This window comes from Antedon bifida, chromosome 4, assembly GCF_963402885.1.
Source record: "Antedon bifida chromosome 4, ecAntBifi1.1, whole genome shotgun sequence".
NCBI classification, from domain to species: domain Eukaryota; kingdom Metazoa; phylum Echinodermata; class Crinoidea; order Comatulida; family Antedonidae; genus Antedon; species Antedon bifida.
Window position 1 is genome coordinate 30,182,464 of NC_136229.1, and position 26,385 is coordinate 30,208,848.

General features: G+C 31.3%; 2 protein-coding genes across 10 annotated transcripts in view; one reads left to right on the forward strand and one right to left on the reverse strand.

Moving 5' to 3' along the window:
- The window catches only part of LOC144841564 (NADH dehydrogenase [ubiquinone] 1 alpha subcomplex subunit 10, mitochondrial-like), a 242,600-nt gene extending 222,500 nt beyond the window's left edge, over positions 1-20,100 (forward strand). Inside the window, exon 11 of the transcript XR_013612039.1 lies at positions 20,088-20,100. The gene's annotated coding sequence lies outside the window, so the exon portion shown is untranslated. The remainder of the gene's footprint in view (positions 1-20,087) is intronic.
- LOC144841532 (unconventional myosin-X-like) overlaps positions 1-26,385 on the reverse strand; it is a 92,341-nt gene that overhangs the window by 58,061 nt on the left and 7,895 nt on the right. For all 9 annotated transcript variants that reach the window (XM_078697902.1, XM_078697908.1, XM_078697901.1 and 6 more), the window contains exons 2-5: positions 21,248-21,445; positions 19,487-19,674; positions 7,761-7,889; positions 2,390-2,514 (exon numbers count right to left, since the gene is read on the reverse strand). In XM_078697902.1, the coding sequence (XP_078554028.1) occupies positions 2,390-2,514; positions 7,761-7,889; positions 19,487-19,674; positions 21,248-21,376 (571 nt within the window). In that variant the 5' untranslated portion in view covers positions 21,377-21,445. The remainder of the gene's footprint in view (positions 1-2,389; positions 2,515-7,760; positions 7,890-19,486; positions 19,675-21,247; positions 21,446-26,385) is intronic.

Genomic DNA, 26,385 nt, shown 5'->3' on the forward strand with positions numbered 1-26,385 from the left:
AAAAAGTATAAAAAAGAATATAGTTCAGGCCCTACTACTTAGTGCTAGTGAAACATAAATTTGAATCCCTCTATTTCATCATAAAATCAAAACTCTATTTTATAAATGCTATTTTTGTTTAAATTCATGTATTATTATATTTCAAATAGTAAAAAAAAAAGATTAGAAATGTTTGCTTCCTACTTTTGGATCATTGGTGATTAGTCTATGCGTGCAATTACTTGTATTTCAGAATGAATTAAGTTTAATTAATGGACGCCGACAATAAGCAGGTACAAGCAAACCGGATATAGTAGATACAATTATCTTTACGTGATCTTTATCATTGGGCATAAATAACACCAGCTCTGGTTACAGGATAACATTTATAGTCCTTGTTTATTATTCATTATTTACAAAATGCATTTCCAAAGAAAGATCAAAGCACTGAACAGAGTAACAAATTCGATTAACATACAAAATATAAATTTAAAAAACAATTGAAATAAGACTTGTTTCTATTCTCAAATAATTTGATTTATTTGATCACATTTTGATTTGGAGCTAGGTGGCTATGCCCGTCACTAAACATATACTGTAATAATTTGGAATCGGTGCTCCAGTCATTGAATGACAATTTAAAAAAAAAAAACAGCGAAACAATATTTCTGGGCATATTCCTGATGTTATGAATCAACTGGAAAGTCTATTTTAGAATTAAAAACATTCCATCATCCTTTGAAGTGTATATGTCCATCTTCAATCCATCCATCTTATAATCTATTGTCAGCAATCAAATTAAACTAAATGGGAATTGCAAGTTAACAGTCAATAATAGTGACATATTGTAAGCTGTTAAATCAACTACCATCTTAGTCATCAAGCTCAATAGGACATGTCCAGAATCACATTAGATATGATATGACCAGTATGACCATATTTAAATATGTTGCATCCACAATTATGTAGTTAATATATGCATTCTGAAACATCTAAAGAAACCTATTTTAAAGAGATAAACATGGTCTAATCCAAAAAGAAACCTTGTATTATTTAAAGACGTGAGGTAGACCAGATAATTTTATCATTTAGAAAACTTGATCAAACATTTGAGAAATGAAACTAAGATGTTGAAAGATGGTACAATATATTACCAAACCTAAAATAAATATAAAGACACATGCACAGTATTAATATATTAGCCTAAACTAAAAACCAACCTGGTATGAGTAAACCTAATTTCAAACATGGTTAATGGACAAACCTAGTTTAGCAAACTATTATATCATAGATAACCCTCTAGATTAGATTACTCTATGGCAAAAACATAGTGTCATTTGTAGCAACATAGTGTCATTTATAGCAACCTAGTTAAGAGTAAACCTAGTTGGTAATTATAATAAGTAACCTGGTTTCAAAACTTGGTTCAATTGGTCTAATTGAATAATGGAAACCTAGTAAACAAGCAACCTAGTAAAGAAGCAACCTGATATGAATCATTATAGGCTACTGAATCTAGAATGTACCTATATGTTGTCCTGATCACGAAAAACAAATCAACACTCCATCATCTATTGACTTCATATGCAAATGAGCATAAATATTCAAATTAGCAATAAAACCCATCGTTTCACAATATCTCCTAAACTGAATTATGGAAACCTAGTAAACAAGCAACCTGATATGAGTCATTAGTAGTTAATGAGCAAATCTATAAGTAAATGAGAAATTCTTAATTCCTAAAAACCCAGTGGAATTAAATAGTTAATTATTAAGACAAAACATAACATAATTTATTATCATTAGTAGAATTTATGAGTATACTTTATAGAATATTCATGAGAAAACGTCAACATCAGGTAATCATTACAGTCATGAATATTTAAATTGATTTTCTTATTAGAATAGCTATTTCTACAATGATTTCCACTCATGAGAATGACTCACTAGATCGTTGGGTTTCCTTACAGACTTACTGTTCTATTCATTATAATGCTGGATAATTAAACTTGATATTGAATTCTGTATTATGTATTTCCATCAGATTTCATTATGGAGTGACTAGCCATCAGAACATATTCATCAATTTCTTTCTAGTTAAAATCTTGATATCAATACAGTAGAAGTAACTAACTGGAAAGCAGAGGTAAAGTCTACTGGGATAAGAAAATATTTGGGGGAAAACCGTACTCTTTTAAATGACATGGGTAACATAGTATACTGTACATAGAGTATAGTCTAAAACACTAAAAACAATGCACTACAAACCATACTCTGATGTTGCTCAGCCACGTATGTTCCTGACCGACACAACTGACAGATTTTTGTCCTCTTTCCATACCATATTTTATGACAATTTTATGAACAATTCACATGAATTGAACCTAAACCTCTATGAATAAAAGGATACAGTCTTGTACTTTTCCACCTTCGATAACACCTCTGCTTGAGAAAGCTAGTTGAATGAACTTTCCAAATCGACTTGAGTTGTTGTTGTAAACAGTCTTGGCATTTCCAAAAGCTTCTAAGATGGGACTGAAATAATAAAGACATTTATATTAAGGTAATTTAGTCTTCATCTTTCAACTAGCTAATGGGTAAATTGACTGTAATATGCTCTTAATGCGTTGCCAATGAGCAGAATTTAAATTTGATTTTATTGTTTTTGTGAGGTAGATGAAACAATGCTAAGGAAGGAAGAATGTAAAGGGAGAAAGGAAAATAAAAAAAAAATATCTAGAAAATATGTATACAAATTTGATTATTCATACTCATGGATTTTTGATCTAATGTTATAATTTTTAGAAGCTCAAGACATTATTTTAGAATTTTAACTAAAATTCATTGATTATAGATTGTTTATTCAGAATTTGTTGTATTTTAATAATTCTTTTTTTATCTCTTATCATCTTCCACTTTGGTGAGATAGTGGACTGCGATTTATTTTAACTCTTTTCTTATGTTCTTTGTTTGTTTATGTATTTGTACTTTATGACAAAATAAATGAAATATACCAAATATCAATAACCAATGTTGAAATCTAATACCGTTAGCAATAGGAGTTGATGGAGAATGGAAAAGCTAGCCAATTATAATGATAAAAAGAAAAGTAGAATGTGAAATGAAAAAAAGTATATAATGAAGAAGAGAAACAAAATTATATGGATAGATATTAAAGCATAATAAAGAAGAAAAGAAATTACCAAAGAAAGAAAAGTAAAGCAAACAACAGAGCAACAAAAAAAAAGAGAAGCAAAGCATGAAAACAAAATTACAATTACATTGTAATTACATTATGGTGATTGGGAAATGAAAGAGAGATGATAGAGAAAGGAAAGAGTGAAGATGTTAGAAGGAAGAAAAGAGAAAACATGATAGAGGAAAAAGAAGAAAGAAAGCTAATGATAGAGAAAGGAGAAAGATGATTGGGGAAGGCAAGAGAGAAGATGATTGAGGAAGGAAGGAGAGAAGATAATAGAGGAAGGAAAAAGAGATGATATTAGAGAAATTAAAGAGAAAAGATGATAGAGGAAAGAAAGATAGATGATGATATGGAAAGGAAAGAGAAAATGATAGAGAAAGGAAAGAGAAATGATTGAGGAAGAAAAGAAAGAATATATAAGAATAAACAAACAGTATCAATCAGTATATATGATAACTATTGAGATCATTTATCAAATTATAAAATCTTTACTCATTTCCATAAAGTATGCCATTGAATAATAGCATATGCATACAAGGTCACTATTGTTAATAAGGCTAGGATAATATTTTTAATGAAGAATGAATATATAAGATTTCAAAATGTTGACTCATCTTCTCTTTGATAGCCTAACAACCTTATGGGTACACCAAAACACATTCCATGCATCAATAGATAGCTCATTATCAACCACAAATAATGAGTATCTAAATGAGAGATGCTGAATCACAAATGAATGCATAATTTCATGAGTGACAAGAAACAGAATGCCGAGACTAATTTAAATCAGTGTACATTAGTTTCTAATACTGTCAGATGAACATTTCCAGTTTACTGTTTGGGATCACTGTCATGTTGTTGATCGATTAAAGCTTGTTTCCAGCACGACTTTGAGGGTTTGAAATACCCACCCGCACCCCTTTCATTCAGAAGTGCTCTTTTCAAACTAGAGGCAGTGAAAGAGGCCTAGCTTACAGAGCTGTAGAAGTTTGGACATTGTGTCTTAAAATCATATGAACTCATTTGAAAAATGTTAATTTTTGAAAATATGTTTGAAAATGCTATTCACTATAACTATAGTAATTTCCCCAAAGTTAGGGGGACCCAAGCTGGCAGACTTAAAACAGAATGTAATTACCAGGGTTCACTAAAAGGTGTCTTTAACGATAGAGGGTACGAACAATTTTTGATAGGATGTTTCAAACATTTTTTAATAAGCTTCACTGCATAAGCAGATAATACAGAGCACACAAGATCGTGACGGTAATATTAATACATGGGCTGTCTTTACAGAAGTCGGAACGCTTCCACAAATAAAAGGTTATATTTATTAATTACAACAATTTTGTATGAAACACTACTTCTGTTGGTGATTTCAGCCAGAGTATTTTAATATGGTATCCTTCAGAAATACAGTGTGTACTCATCTCTTCAAGGAAATATTTTCATATAACCTTACAAGATCATCAATAAAATATTCAATTAACTATTCATATAACCTCTCATAATAAATATTAACTTAATCCATTTTTAATAGGTAATAAGGTACCTACCCACATCTACCACAAAGAAATTTAGAACTGTTTATTAGAAATATTATATTTAAAAGGTAGGAATAATTTTCCACAATACAATGTATAGATTGGGTATGTAAGCCCTATCTTCCATATTTCCTAAACAGACCTGTACAATTCAAGATCTATACACATCTATGGTCAATCTATTAATATCATACCAAGCTGCCCCACCTCTCAATACAACTGTCTCAATGGATGTAGATATACAGTATTTCTACCTCCATACATCATTGCAATGGCTACTCAACTTGGTGGTCAGACTTCCAGGTTTGAATCAGAGTTGGGGCAGATTTTCTCATCCTCGCAGATTTCCTCAGTTTCACCTCATAATTTATTCATTTCCAGTATATCTAGAGTGGTTTAGGATTTCTCTATGTCTGTAAGTTTATATATGTAACATAAACATGTTTCAACTTAAATATATTAATTATAAATGATGAGTGACCATCTTCCTTTTAGCATACAGGTATTAGATTTATATATAAAGCTGACAACATTGATGTAGCATTTCAAAGATGCACTTACACTACAGGCATTGCTTTGAAAAGGTATCAACTATTTAACCAGCAAGAAATCTTTCTTATAAACATTAATAATCAAAATACTACATGTATTCAGAAAAAAATAATAAGCTATTTACAACAATGCTATCTCTTTATCAATGATGGATAGAAACAAAATATACTAAAATCTGATTGGTCAGCTGCTTTGTTGGGAGTACTGCAGGGAATTGATATTTAATGGCATCATACTGTATTTATGAATGAAACCAGAGGATCGTAAATTATACTATTCTAAGTGAACAGCAATATGGAGAATCCTAGTACAGTATCTGTACAGGTAGTATATCAATATTTATTGATCATCCTCACAGCAAATTCGTTCTGTTCTATAATATAACTATTCACATTTAAAATTTATCACAATTTAGTTAAAATGGTTTAAACCTATAAAAAGGAATGTATTGACAATTTACATATATGTGAGCCATGTTTATTAAACAAACAAAATTATTTCTGCTTAATATCTCCAAGGTAGGCCTAATACCCTTTCACACTGCATAAATTGTCCCGATTTATTACCTATTTTCATCGCACAACGAAACTTGCAATATCTCTGGAGAAAGTATTTGGTGCTACTTCATTATTCACAGCGATAAATGTTTTAAATGGCGTTCCACCACACACTTGGCTTTTTTTAACCGCTATTTTAAGAATACTATTTAACTGGCTTTAATGTCTAAGTTTTGCTGCCAAAATAACATATTTAATCGGTTATTTGCTCGCAGTATAAACAGGCGTTATGGTGCAATGTCAAAAATAACAGACATGGTACAATGTAAAAAATAACAGACATGGATAAATTCCCAATGGATAAACTAGGATAAGTCATTTAATCAGCCGAACAAAAGCACCTAATAGATTTCTTATGCAATAATGAATTGTTCATATCTCCCAAATAAGTGTAATTATTCAAATAATTATGCATTCGAGTTTGTGATTACAGATAAATTAATTTCATTGAGCAGTGGAGTTGTAAGTATATGCTGTATTTATGCATCAAATGAGGTACTTAAGAAATTGCAATAGCATCTGAATAAACAAAGATGTATTTAACTATAAACAATAATACCCCATGGACCATTTGAAGTTTTCCATTAATTAACTAATTAAAAACTCTCTCTAATCATGGCTTCCAATCATTCATGTTCTAAATGGGCGTTGCCGGAATAATTGCTAAAGAAGGACATATGGTTGGTATAATAACATAAACAACATAGAATTTATCTGTATTTTTACAACAATTTTTGCATTAATATCATTTATGTCATAATTAAGGGTAATTTTAGATAATATATGAAAAAATGACTGAAAGTATGACAAAACTTGTAATCGAGCCATTATACAAAAGCCTGAATTCTTCCTTCTAAATTCACATGTTTACCAAGTATTATGTTTATTTGTGTCAGAAAGGGTGTGAAAATATTAGAAATAAACAAAAGGATGGGAGCAGTTGAATTACAGAAAAGTCAGCGCATAATTTCAACTAACCACTCAACAACAACCCAGCTGACAAGAGACGTTAGTCATGCTTCAATGAACTTCATTCATTGAACCCTGTGATGGATGGAGAGACGGGATTAGTATACAGCATAGCTAAATGGGGTAATCGTACGTAGAATGAGATAGATTTGGACGAATTCTGAACGACTAATTGCAAAAAACCTTTGTCTACGTAGTCACATATCATTAAGAAAGTTTCCGATTGTTAACCCTTCGGGTCGCATTAGCCTCAAAGAAGATTCTACAATTCTCATATTTAAATTGGAAAATTTCTAAATATTGCAGAAAAATGTTAGAACACTGTCCATATTTTGTAAATGAGGTGAACATATTGATTACCTAATTTAGTAATATCATTAAATTAGATTGAATTATAATCGTATTAAAAATTATAATTATGTAGATTAAATTAATAATGGTTGTCTTATATAGAGTCTCTAAGTGTGGTTTACACTGAACAAGAATGAAGTAATCATAAAATGAATGAATAAAGAAGATCCAGAGAAACCACTTTTTCGTTTCAGCACCAAATGATAGATCGCTGGAGACGAACATAGTGAGCTTGAGAGTGAAAAAGGCGACTGACTATATATCCTACAAAAGTTGGATTAAAGTTAAGGACCAAAGTAGAAGAAGCTTTTTATCTGTGATGTATTTAAAAATATGAATTAACACAAATAAATTTCAAATGGCAATTACTGAAAAAAAGTAGCCATGATGAAGAAGTAGCGTTTTCCAAAAGTTTGGAACTTTCTGGCTGTTTTACTTTTCTTGATTTCGCTCTTTGTTTATTTTATTTTATTTCCATTGAGATCCAGCGACTGATATGCAAGCATTTTATTTTTTTTCAATAATTTTCCTTTGGTTTAATAAATATTTGAGATATAACATTTCAGTAAACAAATTGTTTAGGCTTATAAGTCGGCTCTGTAACTATACCTGCTTTGAAGAATGCATTTCTCAACTGATACATCATTGCCCGTCTCAACTGCAGACGCTTGACTCATCTTGGATAAATAATTCAGGATAAACTTAGTACTCTCTGTCTTACCAGCACCGCTTTCACCGCTAAGAAGATAAAAGCAATAGCGAAAATTAGCTATGTTATAAAGATAACAAAACACAAATAACTGTAAACTTAGTAAAGAATTTAAAAGTATAATGATACATGGTGAAAACAATTTTTTTGATGAAGGTAAACACAAAATTGCTTATTGAGTTGTTGACTTCAATCTTATTATAATAAAGTAGAATTATGTTTTTACCAAGACTAATAATAAAACTATTTATACAACTCATTTAAAAACACTTTTAAAGGCTTTCAACCAGTATTTCGAAAATAAATTTAAAACACATAGAATTATCTAGTTCTATACAACATTTTATGAATGCTAGACTGTTTTATTAACACCTTCAGAAACACCTTCCCAGACGGGAATTGCATAAAATATCATATTCATTTTTATTTCTATACAGTATATCATACAATACAATGTATTAACATTAAACACTAATTTCTGTATTATAAAAAAACTACAGTGAAAGTTAAATGATAAACCAGGATAGAAGATGATGAAACTTTACAATTATTGTAATTACAGTGTCTACCATAACATTGACATAAACATTTAAATGTGTGTGAATTAATAATTGTCAACGAATCTGGAGCCTTTATGTCTAGGGTAATACTAATAAATAGTTTAGTACAATATAGATACAAATTTGTTAACAATGATTACAATGTCTGCACTGTACATGAAGAAAACCCTGGATCAATAATATATATAATGTTACAAGTTGACTAGCATACCAATTATTGTGTATTTCATGCTGTGGTGTAAGCAGGGAGGTGTAAGCACTATGAGCGCTCACTGGCTAAACACATGGACCCAGGATACAATTTTGGGGGCGTGTGTTTTTGTTATTACTATATTTTAATAGGTCATCAACATTGATTTTTGCTACAGATTTAAAATAAACTTACACCAACTCAAAACATGAACAATTGAATCACTAAATTTTTAAAAAACCATTTAATGCAATAACATTTTTTCTGTATGCTTAAGATGAAGGAATGTTACTTTTTTATCTGAATTTTTAGTTGTTGTTGTCATTTAAAAAAAATTAAATAAAAAAAAACATAGGCAGCTCGAAAATCAGAGAAGGAAGGCGACACTTTTACCAGGTCCTTTTTTTTAAGCAAATAAATGTATGGTCAAAGATGACTATAATCCTGACTTGGATAAACAGTGTTTCCACTGCTTAATTGATTGTGTAACCTTTGACACAAAGAACCAGAAGGTAAAAATATAATTTGTGGTATACATTTATGACTAATAAGAATAACATCAAATACTTATTGTTATTATAATTTCTGTTATTCTCGTTAACGTGAATCCCTCTTGTCTATGTTAACACCCTACTTCCACCTTTCCTTTCAACAGTAAAAGTACTGGTATAATAATTATTATGAAGAATGAAAGTCCTGTTCTGCTGCGAACAATTTACCAGTTAAATAGCTAAACGAAAAAATAATTTGAAATTTCTCCTGTTTCTGGTGCTAAGAAAATTTTGAATAATGAATCTCAATTTGCCAAGTCCACTTTACTGGCCAACAAGTCAAGTATGACATTTTGTATGACTGTAATAAAACTTCTAGAACAATTTTACTTTATTTCATGCAATTAATAAATGTATAATATAGCATGATGGCATAACTATTAAGTATGTTATTTAAATGTAATCTATATGTGATGGCGAGTAAAGGCGTGCTTTACTAAAAGACTATTGTTATGAAAGTAACTGGACTGGGCAAATTGGGATTCAGAAAATTGTATATCAGATAATTTAGGTAATTTATTCACAAACTGTTTGACAAACAAACCCAAAGAAATACTTTAGCAGGATTTATCTAGGTATCAGAATAACAGCATGACTAATTGTTGAATGAATACAGTTGATTGTCCAGGTCAATTGTCCATTGTGGTCAGTCACACCTGTGGTAAGGTGAGTGGTCCACCTGTGTGTGATCTCATTGTATGTGTTATGAATGTGGTTAGTGTTGACATTGCTACTAAAGGACCTAGACCTTGGGCTTTATTGTTAGTGTTGTCATGGTGACATTAGTTTAAATAACAGTTACAAATATCATGACTAATGGATTGTTTCCTGTATAATCACATATTTGAAGTAAAACACCAAAGTACAGTACCAAAAAAATAAATTAAAACATGAGCAACTCTGCTCTGTTTAGTAACTGGATGGTTATGTCATACATTCCTAAAAGTCTGTCTACACTATCAAACTAGTTTGGCAAAAAAAGTGTGATATGCCTAAATATGGTGGTGATATGCCTAAATATGGTAGTGATATGACATCATCATGTCCATATATAGGCACATTTTATTGTCACATAAAGTTTGATAATATAGACAGAGCTTAAGTAAGATATTTATGTCACATCAATTGAAATTTAGATGAAGTATACAAACCCAAAGGTATAGGCCCATTTAAAAATTTCGAGTAATTCTACAACAAGGAGAAATATACCTCTTTCAATTACAGCCATATATAAAGGTACACTATGTTGGGTCCTGAAAGTGTCCCCTTAATAGAGGTTTTACTGTATTGTAATATAATAAATACAAATAAATGATTTAGTAATTGTTTGAAATTTGTCTGTAACAGTGTTATATTTTCAGCTATAATTAGTATTTTAGTTATGAATAATTCATGAAGAATCAAATCAATAATTATCATTCAAAGACGATATATAATTCGCAATCACAGACAATATTAAATCAAACCATTAGTGTAGAATTTTAATGCACAGGCTGCGATGCATTTTCCCTAATAAAACGTCGACAGTGAATATTCGACAAGAAATTCTGTAAATTGTGAAAGGAAATATTCAATCGAAATGAGCCATAGTTATCAATAATTGTTCCTTTGACCCTTTTAAAATTCAGGAAAATATTTGCAGATTAAAATAAAATGTATATGTTTTTAAAAAATATGGTAAACTGTTATGAAATATGTGAAAGCTTTTTTCATTGTCTTTCAAAACAAGTAAAACCTATTACACTTTTAAACTGGAAGTTTGAGAAAGATTATTGTGAGTATTGTACAGTATCTGAAGCATTTTTGGTTTTTGTGATGCCGGGTTGTTTTCCGGGTGATTTTACATTATATTACTGTAGAATTATTTACGGATATGGGTAGAATTTTTTATATCTATTTTCTAATGTTTTCGCAGTTTATTTTGAAATATTATCTACCATAGTGGTCCTCTAAAGTGCAAGTGTCCAGTAAGTATACAAATACTTCAAAAATTAAATAGGTTTTAACAAATTTTACAATTCTGAGAAACAACTTTAAGAACAATCAACTACAGGCAGAAGCCATTTTATTGTGTCAATATTGAACCAGCTTAAATTAAATCAAGGTAATTGAGTCAATAACTGAAGCTTGGTTAAACAGTGACTTGATTGGCAGTCTATTTGATGTGTGCAGTAAATATGGTCAACTGGTCCCAAAACAATAAACATCAAAATAATTTGATTGGTTAATGTCCATAAACATAGTTAAATGGTTAGCTCATCCAGTAATGTGTAGCATAGCGTTATTGTCGTTATTGCTGTATATAATGCATTTTGATCGATATTACTTTGTTAATTCAATCAAGAACAATTACAAAATTACACTTCATTAAATTTTGAAATATTTACTAATTCTTTCTTAAAGTAAGTACTAAATTAGGTGCAGAGAAAACTAAGACTTTTATTATAATTTTCCTAGTTGGGTAAAAACTAAAAAGGGAGGGGCGGTAATACAATGCAAAATATAAAACAGTAGGCTAGTTCAGCACTTAATTTTACCAATATTTTTTTAACTTGTTTAGGCCCTAGTTTGGTAACTTCACCCTTCTATTTTAAAATTTTTAGAAAAAATTAGGCTGCAGTCTGATCAAACTATCAAAAATAGAAAACAGTTTTTTGGGATTTTTATCATTAGAGAGATTCTTTACAACAAGCATAGCATTAAATATATGATTGCATTTGTATTGTATAAATCATAGCCTTTAGACACTGCCTCTTTCTACTTTTCAAGATCATGTCACACACCCTTTTTAGCTATCCTTGAGTATGTTAATGCATTTAAACTCTATATATCCTTGCTTCAGATCAAATATCATATTGTCATGAACATTATCATAATTCTTATTCATTAAGATTCAATACTAGTTTGCATTCCAGGAATAAACAAGACTCTCTCACGAGAATTGTACATTCTGAACAGTAAGAAATAAAATACTTTGAATTCCTATATTTTTGTCTTCACAATATTAAATGACATTAATATTAATTATTTATAATAAAAATGTCATAATATCTAGGTAGTGATTTATTGTAGAAACACTTGATATGTTTGATTTTTATTTGGCAATTAACATAATTAATGTTGTAATTAATCATGCATGCTTATCTACATTGATTAGTACATTATAGAAATTGAAAGTATAAATTAAAATATGGACACTAGCTTGATATGATTTGTATAGTATTTGATTTTTTACTGCCCATTTATGGGAATAATAACAGAGGCAGGATTTTCATCGAGAATTGTCTCTAAATATACAATTACTACAAAACAAATTCAACATGTTCAATAATACTATAACTTACCACTCCCCTTCCTCTCCCTTTTTTTGTTTATAGTTATTATAAGAATTGTTCATTATTTGATCAACATTAATGTCAAAATAATAATAAATAGTTAAATATTATTATTATAGAAATCATTCTACTACTGCAGTTACTGCAGTAGGCTTAACTACATTTTTTCCTCACAATAATGTACGGTTTAGTTTGTTTCAATGTAGAAATTTATGAAACATTCACTGTAATCAACAGTGATTACTTGCTAGATAATTCCCAAAAAAATGCAGTTTACTGCAGTAACTGCAGTAGAATTCAACTAATCCCTCACTATGTGAAATGATTTTGTCTTTTTAAAAAGCGGATTGCGAACATTCCTTTCTTAAACCTCCTATGCACAGTTTACTGTATTTTATGCTTTTTTAACTTTAGCTGTGGAGAAACATTTGATTACAAATGTTGTCCCTCTCTTGATGCATACATACATAAACCATTCATATTTCACATTGCATCTAAACATTTCAAGGCACATTACAGATAACCAAAAATATAAATGTTAATGTTAAGCAACGTTTAGTGTGATTTTTTTTTGTTAACTTAATTTTTTATATTTGATGCCTCACAAATAGTGATGCCTCTTGATAGTGTGTATTTTATTTTTTACCACATCATAAATGATAACAACAATTAAATGCTGGTATGGAAACAACAAACAACATGAAGACAGAACAAATGTCCATTTTCTGTCCGTAGTCTGTGGATTAGACTATGACCCACATCTGAAGTCTGTCTAGTAGATGCAAAGCTGTACTCAATTGACCATTGTGGTTTACAATAGGAAGTTTACCTAAGCATGGATAGATATTATGAATCATGATGATCAGAGTGATCATGGAAGCGTAAAAGATGACACGATCGGTGTGATCACCCATCCCATCTGTAGCACAGGTTGAGACAAAATCAATCTCCTCTTTTCAATATTTATGGCCAACCTTGGACACAAATCCATTTTTCTGAACTGTCAATTAGTGTGTGAGCATATACATTATGAAATACTGTATAGCCTAGAGATATTCATAAACGGGTATAATTACTAAACTGCGCAAAACTTTAAAAACATCCTCTATGCCACTTAATATCCATTGCTTTAACACTAGGATTATAACAGAAAAAGGGTTTGGAATTGCTGTTGTTGTTGTGAGAAAATAAATTTCACTGCAGCAAACAACCCATAATAATTAATAATAGCCAACATTTTCCAAAACTGTCTTCTTCATTTATAAAGCTCCCTAAAAACCCAATCAGTTAAAATGGATCATATAATATAAATAGCTGGTTTTTTCATTTTCAGTGTAAATACATTTTTATGTAAAAACAACATCTATAGAATAAGATTACACATTTTATCTAATGGAAAATATGAAACTGTGTTATTAATATTTTAGGTGTCTTTGTTTTAGTACATACTTAACCTGTAATACTGCATTGCATATTATTCATTAATACTATCATGTACAATCTGTAAAGGAAGAATGGTAGGTCTTCACAGGTTTAGACCAATCACAGATGATTATAAGATTACTCTTTGTCTTTGGTGATGGTGTAATGTTGTAAACAAAGCGTTTCAACGTAGGCTTTAATATACCATGTGTCTACTATAAATATTATCTTTTAAAATCATGTATGTATTATATAAACAAAACATTTGTTCTTATATACTGCGTTGAAACTGTAGTTAAGCAGCGTACCCCGGTTGCATTCTGGATGGGAGATCATCTGGGATCATGTGGTGGTTGTATAAACCAGAGAAAAGGGTGTAATAATAATATTGGACTAGCATGTGATAGGCATGGGTTCGAGCCTATCTGTACCATACTAATTGTATCCTTAGGCAAGATGATTTACTCTCATTTCCTTGTCTTTCAGATGGAATGTAAAGCTGTTGGTCTTATGTACATATAATGCATGTTAAAGAACTTGGTACACTATTCGAAAAGAGTAGAGGATCGTCTCCCGTTGTGCTGAACTGGTAGGCACTGCATTGTTGGCTGCCATGTGTCCGTAGAGGGCCTAATCCGAATTTCCAATTAAGCTTGAGGACCAGTTTATATACCTTTTCCTCCTCTAAAGTAAAAGGCCACACTTTCATTCCATGATTGAGAGTGTTACTTTTAGCCACCTACAGTACAAGGGAGTTGGTAAACATTCAGCTGGTTGTGGTGATGTTTTTCCATTATATATTGGTAGCCATGGAAAAGGTATTTCTGTTCAATGCATCATCAACTAATGATGTTTTCTACAAAGTTAGTTGACCATGGATTCTCATCATCATAAGTACTGATGCTTAACCTTCTACTTTAATGAGTGAAATCAAGAACAACTGCCTTGGCTATTTAATTATAAGGCAAAATGGATCTTTTCTATAATATCCTAAAATAAAAGCATATAAATGCTTGTTCGCACGCACTGGAATGGTAAAATTCAACCATGGTAACTTTACCCAAGGCCATGAATAATTTGCCCATTGTCCACACTTGTTAGTTTTACCATTGGTTTTAACAAATGTTACAAAAGTGCATGAAAAATTCTTGTCCTGGAGTTTTTACCCAAGTGGACATTTTGTGATATTTCAACATGACATTCAATGAATCCAATCAAACTTCTTTATTGAATATAAACATATTAAAGCATACTTAATATGACCTGAAGTGAGATATATTACATTTAAGTGATTGTAAATATCAAGATAATGACAGTGAATAGCCACACAGCTTAAAATGACATAGCACTTGATGTGTTTAATAGTCCACATCCTAATAATAACAAATGACATTACAAAGTGTTTACACTGTCCATTAAGTTTTTAAACCAACAATATTCCTGTATGATTAAACAACACATGTCATGTTATCATCGAGATGAGAGTATCAAAATGAGAGTGATGTACACGTTCTATGTCTCTTTAATTACAAGCCGACAATCTCACTCATATCCATCGTCTTATGATCGACAACAGTCATGTGATGGTAACAAAGTAGCAACTATCCTACTATCAGCCCTGATACATATTACAAGGCCTCATACAGTACTGTCCTTACCCTATTCTCTCAATCATATGCCATTGTATTGCCTGTTATTGTATGCTCTTGCATGGTATGCACTAGTACCGTAGCCCTCATACTGTATACTCTTGTACTGTATGACCTCATTCCATATTCCCTTGTATGGCATACTCGCCAGCTATGTTCTCACGCATATGCCTTCACACCGTATTATATGCCCTCTGTACCCAGCATGCCTTTGTACCATACACCCCTTTACTGTATACATAAAGCCCCCGATGCTCTTGTACTGTATGCACTTATACTGTATGACCTTGTATTGTACCTCAAGCTCTCATACTGCATGCTCTCATATCTTTTGCTCTTATATTGTATGTTATCATACTGCATACTTTGTACTCTATGCTTGCACCATTTGAGTCTCGTAAAGTATGCTCTCACATCATGTCATCGTACTGCATGCTCAAGATTCAAGATTCTTGCACCCTCTTATGTATGTTATTAATGTATTCTGTTTGGGCCTACAACATCACTAGGCCTACTGTATCTCGCACACAAACAATCTATCATTGGAATGGCGCTACAGTATACAGAATTCATTCATCCAGCAGTAAGGATCTGGTTGATGTTTACTATTTTCCAATTGACAATGCATAGACAACTTTGCGACTAATTAATTCCATTTCTATGCATTAATTCTAAAGTGAATGTTTCTTCTTTGGGAGAACAGTCTTACAGTATACTGAAGAGGCTACCCAGTATAAAGAATAATAAAAATAAATAAATAATAACATCTGTAACTGAATCATTTTTATTAAAATTTGTGAAAATAAAAGATTGTGCTAAAAATAAAGGACTTTAGTGCTATTATTACATCCTAATGACATAACCTAAATCTTTACATCTCACTTACAACATTATTTTGTTTACATTAACAACATAAGGTGTTGACATTATCCAGTGACATCATGTTCATGTGTGTTTACCATCATTAACCACTTTATATCAAAGTGTCAATTGGAATGTCACTTTGGATAAAGTTACAGATTCAATACATTACAGATGGATTGTGTCACATTGTTCTACTGAAGATAAATATTTGTGTGTCATCATTTATCTGTGTTTGATTAAACTAGATGTATTTAGTGTGTCACACATGACACATGGTATATCAAACTCATTTCTTCTTCACAACAAAACAATTGGTTATGCATGGAGAATGTCGTAACAAATAATTAAGTTAAGTTAAGGCCTCCCCTGTTTTTTTTGTTACAAATGACGAAAATACAATTAAAAATTCTGATAAAATAGGAACATTCGATTATCGCACGTATAGTTTTCTTGAAGTTGAGATTGTACAGGATGTACAGTAGTGATTCATTTGTTGATGTTTTCTAAAACTTTAAAAAGAGTCAGTTTATTTCAAAATGGTAGCATAATTATTAAATATAATTCAGAGTTTGATGCTTAACAAGTATAAAGATTATTTTGGCCTTATTTCTCCATGTCATGTAATTAAAGCCAGGATTTTGACAGGAAAAGGGGTTGCCAGTTTGGTAAAATCATATTTTTGCTTGCTTATCTTGTTGTAACTGATTAATTAAGAAGAACTGGGTGGGGTTTGTCTTAAAGTAAAGACAAAGGCAACTTAGGCAAGCACTAATGGACAAAGGGTGTTAATGAAGAAAAGATTGTTTATGGCAGCCTAACAGATGATTTAGGCCAGCCAGGTATGATTACTGTGTATTTCTTTGCTCTCCTGTTGCTTTCCTATTTTATTCTACGAATACCATTCATACAAATGTTTTTTTTCAAGAATATATCATTTATATATAAATTAACCTTTATACAACTCTGAACGCTTGACAATTTTGTAATAATTTAAGTTTAGTTAGGCCTTCTACTAGTACTAGTATTATATATTTCCTTGTTTGTTGTTTTTGCTTTTGCTATTGTTGTCAAATCATTTCTTCGGATCACTTACAAAGTTGTCATGTCAAGTTTCAAGTTGATCAATGTCAAACTTGTAATTAAAAACAGACATATGGACATTAAAAATTAACAAAACATTTGATTTTGTTAAAGATAGTTTCAGATGTATAATTATTTCATAACTGCTTTTCTTTGTATCAGAAACATCAGTCAGTTGCTAATGGTTTAAATGACCATGAATTGATCTATCTTAGTAATTAGTATTTTGTTTCCTTCTTTGTGGGTGGTGAACATACTAATGATACACTGACCACACACTCTGTATCAACTTTAACAATTAAAGAAGAAGATTTGCAGATTTGCTGTTATTGTAGGAAGTCAATTAGTGCTTGTGGTTTTGATTCCAGGTAGTATATGGAAATACAGTACCCTATGCTCTATGGAAAAACTTGTATTGATATTATACTAGGGCATTTGTTTACTTCCATATAATATGCATAGGTTTGAATCGGGATATGTTTATCAACAAATAATATCAATGATCTGGATTTCAATGTGAAAGTCATACGTCATTAAATTAATTGTCCCCTCTCCCTTAGCTGCTAAAGACTAAATTTGTTTTTTTTTATACATCGCCAACTAATAGTAAATTAACCACTGTCTCTGATACAGGGGCTATTTGTGAACCAACTGTGTACACTGAACTTATGGTTTATATATTGTCCTTATCTGAGAAGACTTGTTCCACCAGAACTAGGCGCAAGTCGGACTTGAACCCATGGGATGCCGATATTGTTGGCTCTTAAGGTATGGTAAACAGCACCTGCCTAAACTGCTCGGCCATTGACTCTACTGAAACTAGTATTATAAGAATGGTTAATTTTTTTGGCCACTCCTTGAACGAGAAAGTGAAAGTTCATTATTTTATATATAATTAGATGCTAATAAAAATCTAATACTTAGCAATACTGTACTTTAGTTCCTTTAAATACAATATCTAAATTAACTAGTATCCAACATCTTTTTATTAGCTTAATATCATTATAGTTTCTATTTTAATTTCGAACAAATCTACAAATCTGAGACTGATCATTAAAACAGAAATGCTAAATTTAAATAGTTTAAAGATGATTGGTTGATGAACCAGAGCAAGGCTTTGTGCATTCATCCATATCAACATCAGTTAATTAAGTAAATGCCTCATTATCTGCATGGCTGTCTAATTTGGGCAAATGCCAAGCATGTTCCTTTGAGACAATATTGGAAATGTAATAATTTTTCATTCATCACATTAGCGTGTGTTAAAGTATTTGTAGATATGGACTAAAGTACTCACTTGATAAAGTGACTCAAACTATAGAATGACTTTCCTATAAAAATAAAAAATGTCTGAATCTTTTTTAGTTACTTTTAAAACATTAGTAAAACACTACTTACTACCCATCTAAATACTTAATCATCTTTTTACCATGCTTAATATTGTATTTATTTTGTTATTCTTGTTGTTTAGATTTTCTTTTATTGGGGAGGTATTTAATCAAAGCGGGCGTTTATTCGAATAAATACGTCGGTAGGTGATAGATGGTTTTATTTGTCTGACTGCTAAACTTCATCCTGACATTGGTGTTATTTCAACAAAGGAAAACAATTATGCATGAGAACACCCTAAGAATAGATGGTATGGCCTATAAACCCTGCCACTCAACCCCACATTCATTCATGGCAGCTTAACATGAAGGGAAGACAGAAATTGTTGTGCCGTCCACACCTGTGCACAATTCAGCCAAGTTAGACTGCAAGACACAGGTTGTTCCAGAGACATTTACATTTTTTAGACAGCTCTTCCCTACTGTACTGTAGAATAACAAATCCAATATTCTGGTATGGTAAGCTAGACACAAAACAGACAAATTCACATATTGGCTTACATCATTTTAATGTTATTTGGAAGTGTGTGCTAAATTAAATGGTTATAGGTGTGCCTTCTTAAGTATAAAGGAAATGTGGAACTCACCTGATAAGAACACACTGATTTGCTGTTTGTTTCCACATTGAATAATATGTGTCGTTTGCTATGGCGTAGATGTGTGGAGGTAGATCACCAATGTGCCGTTTATCGTACGCTTCCATTACTTCAAAATCGTACAGGTTTGGAATGGTCTTGTATGGATTAACTGCTGCCAATATGGAACCAATGTATGTCTGAAAAAAAAGAAAAAAATATAAAACATTAGAAATTTGCCTACTACTCTATGTTTTGGTTTCATTATAGCTTGGTTAAGTTTTTTGGTTGTTGTGTTAGTTGCAGATGCCATTACCTTGGTAGTCTACTATAGTACAGTTTGTTTTTGTTGTTATCCTAAGTCAATAGTTTTTTTAGTCGCGTGGACGCGACTCTATAGTTCACTATGTCGGTCGGTCGGTCTGTCGGTCCGGTATCACTATGCGTTTTATCGCTTTTCTGTACTTTTTTAACTGTTTTGATGTACAGAAAAGTTTTAAAGTACATTACTTTTTGAAAGTTAATTTTTTTCTGAGAGCACGCGACTTATGGCTGTTGGCCTTGTTTACTTTAATTGAAAATTAGTCCTGTTTCTGCTGCCAAGAAATTGTTCATTTATTCACACGGTTAATAACCCATTATTGTTTCGCAGCCATTTCAATGGAAAAGGAAAATAATGGATAATGTTTGTGCAGAGTGTACAGTAGGCACTTCAAAAGAAAACGTAAGGATAATGTAGACCTGGATATTCAGATGGCATCCAGGAAGAATTCAGGTCTGACCCACCAGTGTTTAAGCTGGGTTGGAACACCTTTACAATAAGATCAGGCTGGGTGAAATGTGGGTGTCCCCACCCATTTCAATCCAACACAATTACATGTACAGATACAATATTTAAAGTAATTTACTTTTGTACCATGTTTATAATAATCAATTACACCATAATCCTAGACTTTTCATTAGTGACAATAATTGAAAGAAAATTGATTTGCTTTCACCTATGCTGGGTTTAATGGCCAAAAGCCTTGTAAATTGATTGCATTCCATTATCTCTGGTACCAAGGCTAAATCTTTCTGCATAAATTTACAAATGCATCAAAAGTGGTTATTGCATTTATGAATGAGATGTGTGAAATGACAATTCTTCTCATGTCATGACGATGTGGAATAGTATAATTAAGAAAATCTATGCAAATATTGTAGACTTTATGCAATCTTCCTGCAGTACTATAGAACCCCTAAATTTTGAGAAATTTTTTGTAATGCAAAAGACAGGACATCAAGTTAAGCTCAGCTCTTCATTTCACCATTTTTAGACCCTGGGCCCCCTATTTAAAAAATCCTAGATCCAACACTGACACCACTTGAGGTAACGTTTCAAATCTCAATAGAGATTCTGTACTGATGATTATAATATTGATGACATTGATAATGTAGATGATGGTAAATATGATTGCTGTTAAATCATAGTATTATAATTTGATAAAGACGAGAGAAAATTCTGGAATTTTTACCAAATACAGTACATTAATTGTTACAATGTATTGTATTTGTTAAGCAAGATTCCAACAACAGCATCATATTTCTGCATCATAATAGCCATAACAATACAATTATGAATGTTGTCGACACCATGATTATCATAATTTTATTTAAGTTAAATTGAACTCGAAAAGTGCACTCAGTGGAGTCTCGAACCTACAATCTCTAGATCACAGAACTAAACCATACTCCTAGACCATCAAAGTATGAGAGTAAACCAGTTTCACTTACATAAATCTGATCTGCTTCAAATCGTTGCCGGATATTTTCCAGAATGCTTTCAACATTGAGGTCTTGTAGTTTGGCCATATCCGACAGGCCTGCCTGTGGCGCCTGCAATATTTTTACAGTTTCGGCCATTTTGATTTAGGAAATGCAAGTCACTTCGAAGCAGAAAATGGAATGTAGTTATAATATTCCGTCATGTATCTGAAAGAAATAATTAGAAAGTTTGTTATTAACATATTTATTAAATTTAATTATTACTATCAGTGGCGTAACAGCTATGAGCGCTCACTGGCTAAAACCAGGTGCCCAAAAGCCTGTACTGTAGGGGCCCCTAAGAAAAGCCTGAGGGTATTAAAATATGTCGAAAAGGCTAAAAACGCCAGAAGCCTTCAGCATTGAAGAGTGCCTAAACGAGGGCATCAGGTCTCTGAGTTGCGCCACTGGTTACAATTTCTAATTTCAACATAGCTCACACACTGAAACCGAGTACCTGAAAGTTTTGTACTGTTTTATTTTTCTCCACCAAGTTACCCTCATATCTACTGTATAAGCTCTAAGTTGAAGAAAGCAAAACCTTGGAATCGGAAAGTAACAGACTTGAAATATGTTGATGAATAGATATTAGTGAAGAAGAAATTAATCAATCAAATCATAAATGCTGAAGCAATATCATTAACATAATACTAGGGATCATCTTTTACAAACTAAAATGTACAATTAAAATTCATTCATCAATTTCAATAATATTCTATATAAGTTCATTCATTTCATACCTCAGGCTTGAAACAGAGAGGTGAAGACTGTACAGAATTTATTTTCTGAATAATGGTTCCACTGTATACTAATTGAGAAGGAATTTCTTACACAATTTTTACTATGATTTAATTTATCTTATAAAACAAATCAATAAAAACAATCCTGTCAGTATAAGTAATGTAGTTAGGTTGCTAAAAACTGCAACTCCCAGCAACCCCTGCAAACCTCCAAAAAAATCACAAACCCCATCGAACTAACATAAAAGCTACTGATTTGTGTAGTGTACTACAAACTTGATATGTAAATTTGAAAAAAAAAAAATTCATTGACATTTTATATTTATTAAATCTAGTAAAGCAAATTAGAAAATAATTGTTTTTGCATGGCGAATAAAGTTTATGCCTCAACTTTACACTTTTTAGTAATAAGCCTTAAAACTGCAATTTCTTAAATATTATATTTGGTCTAATAGTATAATGCTGCCAGTTTTTACATTGTTATAATTTATACACATTTGCAATTTTGTCTTGAATGATTATATAACACAATAAAATGACTATTTATGTCAATTAACTAGTGGCATTGTTTTATTTATATCACACATGTTTGCAAACTGATAATGCATTGTTTTCAAACATTACAACTTGTTGATTGTGTCTGTCTAGGAAATAACAGGGTATACCTCCTGCTGTACTTACTGCATTCCTAGCATATCTACACATAATATTACACAAAGATTATTATAAACCTACATACAAACAAAGTACTATACTGGTAGTAGCCCTTAAATGCATAGTGGGCGAGTACAAAGCATGTGTTGCATAAAACAGACTACAATTTTTAGAATTGAAATCATTGTAATTTCTTTGATAAACAATAAAGGATGCCCTCAATAAAAATATGTTTGCGGACACATTTTATTGACCAGGTATGATATTCAGTATATATATATACTGGTTTATTCCTGCCAGCAGGTCCTCTGTGAATATCCAGTAGATAATGCAATGAGGCATCAATACCATCATTTTGTGTTCTGTTGCAAGCATGTCAGTGAGAAAGAGGTTCAACTGGAGTGTACAGTGTTGCATGTAAATGATTTATATTTAACATCAGTTGAATGAAAAAGGATATAGGCCCTTACTATACAACATACTGGTCTCTTTGGGGTTATTTCATGTCTTAGAAGCCTGCACGTTCAGAGGTTAAATCTGATGGTTGGGGTTAGGGGAAAAACATGAGGGTAATTCCCTATTCTTTTTGAACATTTTTTTTTAAGGGTTATTGGCCTTAAACTTATACTCTATAGGGAAGTTTCTGCATGCAACCACCTGAGACATGAGTGCCAATTGTTTTGATAGGCCTTTTAAAGGATCAGGACAGTATCCAGATCAAAATCAAAACTTTTTGGTGTATTATAAAAATTAATTTTGTCCTATTAAATTTACATTTTCCTCTTTTAACATTTGATACCAATTAACATTTTAATGTAAACATTTATATTACATTATTGAACTCATAGTCTCCAGTTGTTCCTGTTGCATAGAATGAACTTTAACACAGATGAATGTACTGTAATGTACTACTTTCACTCAATCATTACTAAAATTAGATTCTTATAGTTTATATACATATATCTAACTTTAATAGAATCAAAATCAATCTTCAATTCAAATCATCACACTCAACACACAACCATCATTTTTGCAGACATGGTTCTGAATGAAGAGTTGTAATGCTAACAAGGAATAGAAATCGTGCCTAGCTGCATAAACCGACATTGACCAACATATACATACAGATTGAAACATAACATTTATAACATAATCAAAAGTAAACCAGTAGTATTGGTTTATTTTATTTGGTTGTTCTATGAATTTTATTTTTGTTGAGCGTATCAGTTTCACCACAAAGATTTGTTGATACCTGTAGTTGATATTCTTGTTTAACTTTTTACGACATACTGTACGCTTTCGACTATTTTCCAGTTTGTTCTGTTAGGGAAAGATTTTGTACAGTAGGTGAGGCAATGTTTATGTTTTGTCCCTGTAGATCTGTAGAATGGTCTAATCATATCTCGGTTTCCATTGGTTTTTTTGTTTTATTTCTTGAATATTATGTTTAGTTGTTTTTAAAAGTGATAGGCATTGGGCAAAAATACTATCCATACTGTATAATCATAATGTATGTATCAGGAGTTCAATATAATATTTAAATAATTAAAATGTAATATTTGATTGGTTGTATTTTTGTAGCTTATCAATGAATTTAGAGTGATTCACTGAATAAATACACGATATCAAAAGTTTGTATACTGTTGTAAAACAACACTCATATACCACATTGGGTAGCTACTGATCTGTCGATTGGCTAAAATGAGTGGTCCATTTAATATGTGAACGGCTGCTCAATTTTTGACAGACTCTCATAATTATGGATTCTAAGTCCTCTCCTGAATGCAATGTACTAATGTCCTACCATAATGGCTGATATTAGAAATTCAAAAGCAAAAGCAAAAGTTGGATACATTCTAAAGATATTTAAAAAAATTATTTTAGAATCACATAATTTTTTTATGAATTTATATTCATTTCTGTACGTTTTAGCTTTTTTGTTGGAGTGGCACATCTAATTGGCTGTTTCCCTCTTTTGCCATTCCTTGCCGAAATTAATCAAATAATTAAACAAAATTTAATAAAACCAAACAAATTGAAAACATTTATATTCAATGCATAGGAATAGATTTACATTGATGAGAGCTGATGAGTACAACCATTGAGCAACTTAGGCCTACTGTAATTACTCCAAGATACAGCATGATTAATTAATGTTTTCAGGAGTGGGAGTAAGATTAGTAACCTAGTGGGCGTAGTATCAATCCATGAATAATTATTACATAATACTCTAAATTTCTCAAATCTATGAGATATTGGAAAAAGTAATCCCTTGAAGGTTTGTGACTTATTCTCTGTCGAGTTTTCAATGAACATTTTATATAACTATCTGTAGAATCTTCTAAAAACGTGAATTTAAGGCAGAAACTGACCAAAGTTTATGACGTGAAATTTAATTTGAAATTACTCATTTTTACCAGACGAGTGGTAATGGCATGTGGAAAACCGCATATCTTGTCCCACATAGGATCTGCATTTATCCTCAGCGGAAAAACCGCCCATCTGCTCCGCGCTTTGTGTAAATGTTCATAAGGAATAACTTATTCTATATTGTTATTACCGTTACTGCTCTTCTATTATTTTCCTGTTGGTATATCAAAATTAGCTATAGCACAGTAGTAGAGGCTCCCCTCATAATAAAATTTGAACAAAAAAAAATGGATGTAAAACTTAACAATTTTCAATACAAAAGAATCAGGTACTATGACTGTATAAACACCCCATTAAATAGGGCAACAACATCCAAGGTGATGCATGTTTATTTAGCAAGCAACAAGAATATATGTAAAGTAGGCATAGAAAATAATTTGCTGTTGATTAAAGATGTATTGTCCCTTTGTCAAATTCCAAAAAAAAAAAAAAAAAGATTTCAAAAAAAAAGTGGGTCATTTTGAAGTATCATAATAGTTATTAACTTTCACCAAAAATTAGTGGGAAAAAAAATCATTTAACTGAAATACAAACGTTTTTTGGTTCAAAAAATAACTTTGACTTCCAGTCAAAGTTTTCGATCAAAACATATCTCATAATGCAACGCGCTTATTTGGCTACTCTGTATGCATAATCATAAAACTTCCTCGCGATCTGTGTGAAAACACCCAGTCTCAACCGTGACGAGTTGTAAACAATCCTAATTAGCATCATGCATAATGTATACTCATGGTTTGAAATCTTTGTTTACTTTTTCAATTTCGATTTTCCAGACGAAATGTTATCAAATTAATTTAGCTGTTAATTACGCAAAATTTTTGTTTTTGTCTCGAATTTTCAACTTAAAGTGAATAACTTTAATATTACTTTGATATGGCCAATTTAAATTTATAATATTTTGACCTTCATTTTTTTGTGTTTCAAGGGACAATACATCTTTAAATATTCTACCTGACTAGCTTTGTTATATAATTCAGGAAATAACAACACTCAGTACATAAGTAGTTCAGTGTAGAATTCTATTAAAATATGATTGATGTATGTTCAGTGATGGAATTTCTGGATACATAATTATATCATGAATCATAATAACATTGGATGCAAATGTTGAGCAGTGAGTCATCGTATGAAAATACTCAAATATTAATTTATCTTTCAAGAGCAGCACAGCCCTACAGTGCCAGTAATGGTAAAGCTACTTACTTACACTATCACTACATCACTCTACAAACAACTCTGCTTTGTATTTTTTTACACATCACCATGCAAAATGGTACATGATGC